Source organism: Equus asinus, chromosome 26, assembly GCF_041296235.1.
Source record: "Equus asinus isolate D_3611 breed Donkey chromosome 26, EquAss-T2T_v2, whole genome shotgun sequence".
Taxonomy (NCBI): domain Eukaryota; kingdom Metazoa; phylum Chordata; class Mammalia; order Perissodactyla; family Equidae; genus Equus; species Equus asinus.
In genome coordinates, this window is record NC_091815.1 from 41,636,641 (window position 1) to 41,639,486 (window position 2,846).

General features: G+C 43.3%; 1 protein-coding gene across 1 annotated transcript; it reads right to left on the reverse strand.

Moving 5' to 3' along the window:
- Nucleotides 1-342: 342 nt before the first annotated feature.
- On the reverse strand, nucleotides 343-2,283 carry LOC123281109 (zinc finger and SCAN domain-containing protein 4-like). Its single transcript, XM_044759194.2, has 3 exons — nucleotides 1,888-2,283; nucleotides 1,186-1,351; nucleotides 343-1,094 (listed from the first exon to the last, which is right to left on the reverse strand). Exons 1-3 carry the CDS (start codon nucleotides 2,281-2,283, stop codon nucleotides 343-345), a joined length of 1,314 nt encoding a protein of 437 aa, XP_044615129.1.
- Nucleotides 2,284-2,846: the final 563 nt, after the last annotated feature.

Below are 2,846 nucleotides of genomic sequence, written 5' to 3' on the forward strand. Positions count from 1 at the left end.
AGTGAGACAATAAATGGAAAATATAATCGGAAAATTATAAGATGTGTTCTAAATAGAGAAGTACTAGGAAATACCTGTACAGATTCGTATACATTACATTGGGGCTGTACCCAAGGGAGCATCTGGTGTGGAGGGAACACTTTTTTTTTTTTTTAAAGATTTTATTTTTTTCCTTTTTCTCCCCAAAGCCCCCCGGTACATAGTTGTGTATTCTTCGTTGTGGGTTCTTCTAGCTGTGGCATGTGGGACGCTGCCTCAGCGTGGTCTGATGAGCAGTGCCATGTCTGCGCCCAGGATTCAAACTAACGAAACACTGGGCCGCCTGCAGCGGAGCGCGCGAACTTAACCACTCGGCCACGGGGCCAGCCCCCTAGAGGGAACACTTTTGAAGGCAATTTTCTGGTGAGTCCTCAGGTGGCGGTGGTAGGTGGATGACTGGCGGTAGCTTCTCTGGCAAAGGGAACACACATAGGGCTTCTCCCCTGTGTGGATTCTCTCATGAGCCCGAAGGTTGGTTTTGTGGCTGAAGGACATTTCACATGTGCTGCACTTGAAAGGTTTCTCTCCTGTGTGAATCTTCTGATGCACGCGTAGGTCTGATGCCTGGAAGAAGCCTTTGTCACACTGGCCACAAATAAATGTCCTCTCATTATTGTGTCTTCTTTGATGGGCTTTTAACCGAGACAGATACCTAAAGATCCTGGGACACTTCTCACATTTGTATGATTTGGGGGCTCCCTGGGATCTTTCTTGGTGTCCCCCACATGCTGAGTTTCCCTCAATGCTCTGGTGGGTAGGAACACGCTCAGGCGTAACCTGGTTTGGCCGGGAGAGAAACCCTGGTCCCACCTCTATAAGGACATCTTGATAAGGGGGTCCTTTCAGGGACTCTTCCTGGGACCTGCAGCTGCCTAGACCTGCTCTTCTGGAGCTGAGTGGATTCTCCAAAGGAACACCTCCCTCTCCAGGCCCAGGACGGTTCTCTCCCTGGATGATGAGTAGGGAAGGTGTTTGATTGCCTTGACTAGTCATACTGTCATTTACTTGACAAGTTTTCAAAGATATGTTGCCACCATTTTCTTTGTCTTCATCTCCTGTGAAAATAAAGAAGTGATTCAGTGAAGTCGTACCCAAGAAGGGGTCCACACAGAACATCCCTCTAGTATCTGGGCTCCCCTCACTCACCTTGTTCTGTTTCCAGAGAATGATCTTTGGGAGTCTGGAAAGGGGTCCCCATGTTCTCTCCAGTTTGGGTTCCTGTTGACAACTGTTTCCTGAGGTGAACTATGACTTCTCTTAAGGGCATATTCTCAGAAAAGAGAGCTTCCTGCCCCTGCATGCAGACGTGGACCTGTAAACAAAGTCTGTTCACTGTTGTGTATAGATCTGTTGAATGACAGAAAACCTCCCCTTGTCAAGCTTTCCCAAGATTCCTCTATTGCCTGCCCCATACCTGCTGTCCTGCCCTTGTCTTTCCTAGCCTTAAATTTCATGTAATTTCTTGTTAGTGTGTCTTCCTCAATGAAAAAAGACAAATATTAAGGCTTTCTGAGGGAAGCACCAGCTCGTGTTAAGGCATTTCTCCTCATCCTTGAGGTTTCTGCTCAATTGCCAATTTCTTAGTGAGCCCTCCTATCACCTCACCAGCTAAAATAACTTAAATCAATTAATATATTGGCTTCTATATGTCCCACTGAAGAAATGCCTATAAAAACTTCTACTCTCGTTCTTGCTTACTTAGGATGGTAAAGACTTCCTTTGGTGAGGACTAATAACTGTGTCTACAATAACTCTTCTTTTGCTACTTCCAGGCAACTTCAACTGACTGTATACTTGTTCCTTACACCCCTCTGCCCCTCACCCCAGAGGTCAGAACCCTCTACTCACTAAGCCAGGTGGCTTCATGCCATCATCAGTCAGATCTTCCATGAATTTCTCCAGGTTTCTGCCACTTGATTCCCATTTCTCTTTCAACATGGACCTGTCACTGCAGTAGCCATTGATCATAAATTGCTCCAGGACCAAACGAGAAATCATTTCATCCTTGCTGTGTTTTTCTGGCTGTAGCCAGGAGTGAAATAACTTATAGAGTCTTTGCAGTTCCTGCCTTGCACATGAATTCTTGCCATTTTGAAATAAGCTGTGTTGAGTGCTCGGGAACTTGGAGATCCTCTCCCCATCCTGGACAGCAGGTACTTGACGGGGATTAAACTCATGATTTTCTGACCCAGGATCATTCCTGGATGGTTCACCTTGAAATGAGATTCTGAGATCTAAAGCCATTCTTAAAACAATTCTCGGAGAGACACAACTTCAGGGATTCAGTCTCTGATGACTTGTTTCTCTGGGAATCTGTTTCAACAACTAGTGGATGCTTAAAAACTGCAAGCTACAAATAGAAGAGATATATAATTAATTACAGCCCTGGCATAATTAAAAACAAAATTTCAGCTTCAGATGAGTTTATGGGTGAATTCTAACAAACATTTAAGAAAGAAAGAATTCTGATCTTGCAAACTCTCTCAGAGCATTAAAAAAAAGTGTGAAGACTCCCCTTCTAGCTAATGAGTTCAGCAGCTCCCTGATAACAAAATCTTACAAGTACATTAAAGAAAGGAACACTACTGGTCAATATCTCTCACAAATGTGGGCATAAAAATCAAAAGCAAAATATTTGAAAATCAAATCTAGTCCCATATAAGGAGAACAATATATTACAAACAAGTGTGGTTTACTATCTAAATAGTTAAATTGGGTTAAAATTTAAAAATCAATGTAACTTACCACATCAGTAGAACATAGAAAAACACAATACAATTATCTCCATAGATGCATTAAAAATGTTT

Bases quoted from the DNA above. Each gene is read 5' to 3' on its own strand.
- LOC123281109 (XM_044759194.2), bottom strand. From the start codon at position 2,283: ATGGCTTTAGATCTCAGAATCTCATTTCAAGGTGAACCATCCAGGAAT. The intron at 1,352-1,887 runs GTGAGTAGAGGG...CTTTGTTTACAG, and splicing joins GCATGAAGCCACCTGGCTTA to GTCCACGTCTGCATGCAGGG. The intron at 1,095-1,185 runs GTGAGTGAGGGG...TTATTTTCACAG, and splicing joins TTCTCTGGAAACAGAACAAG to GAGATGAAGACAAAGAAAAT.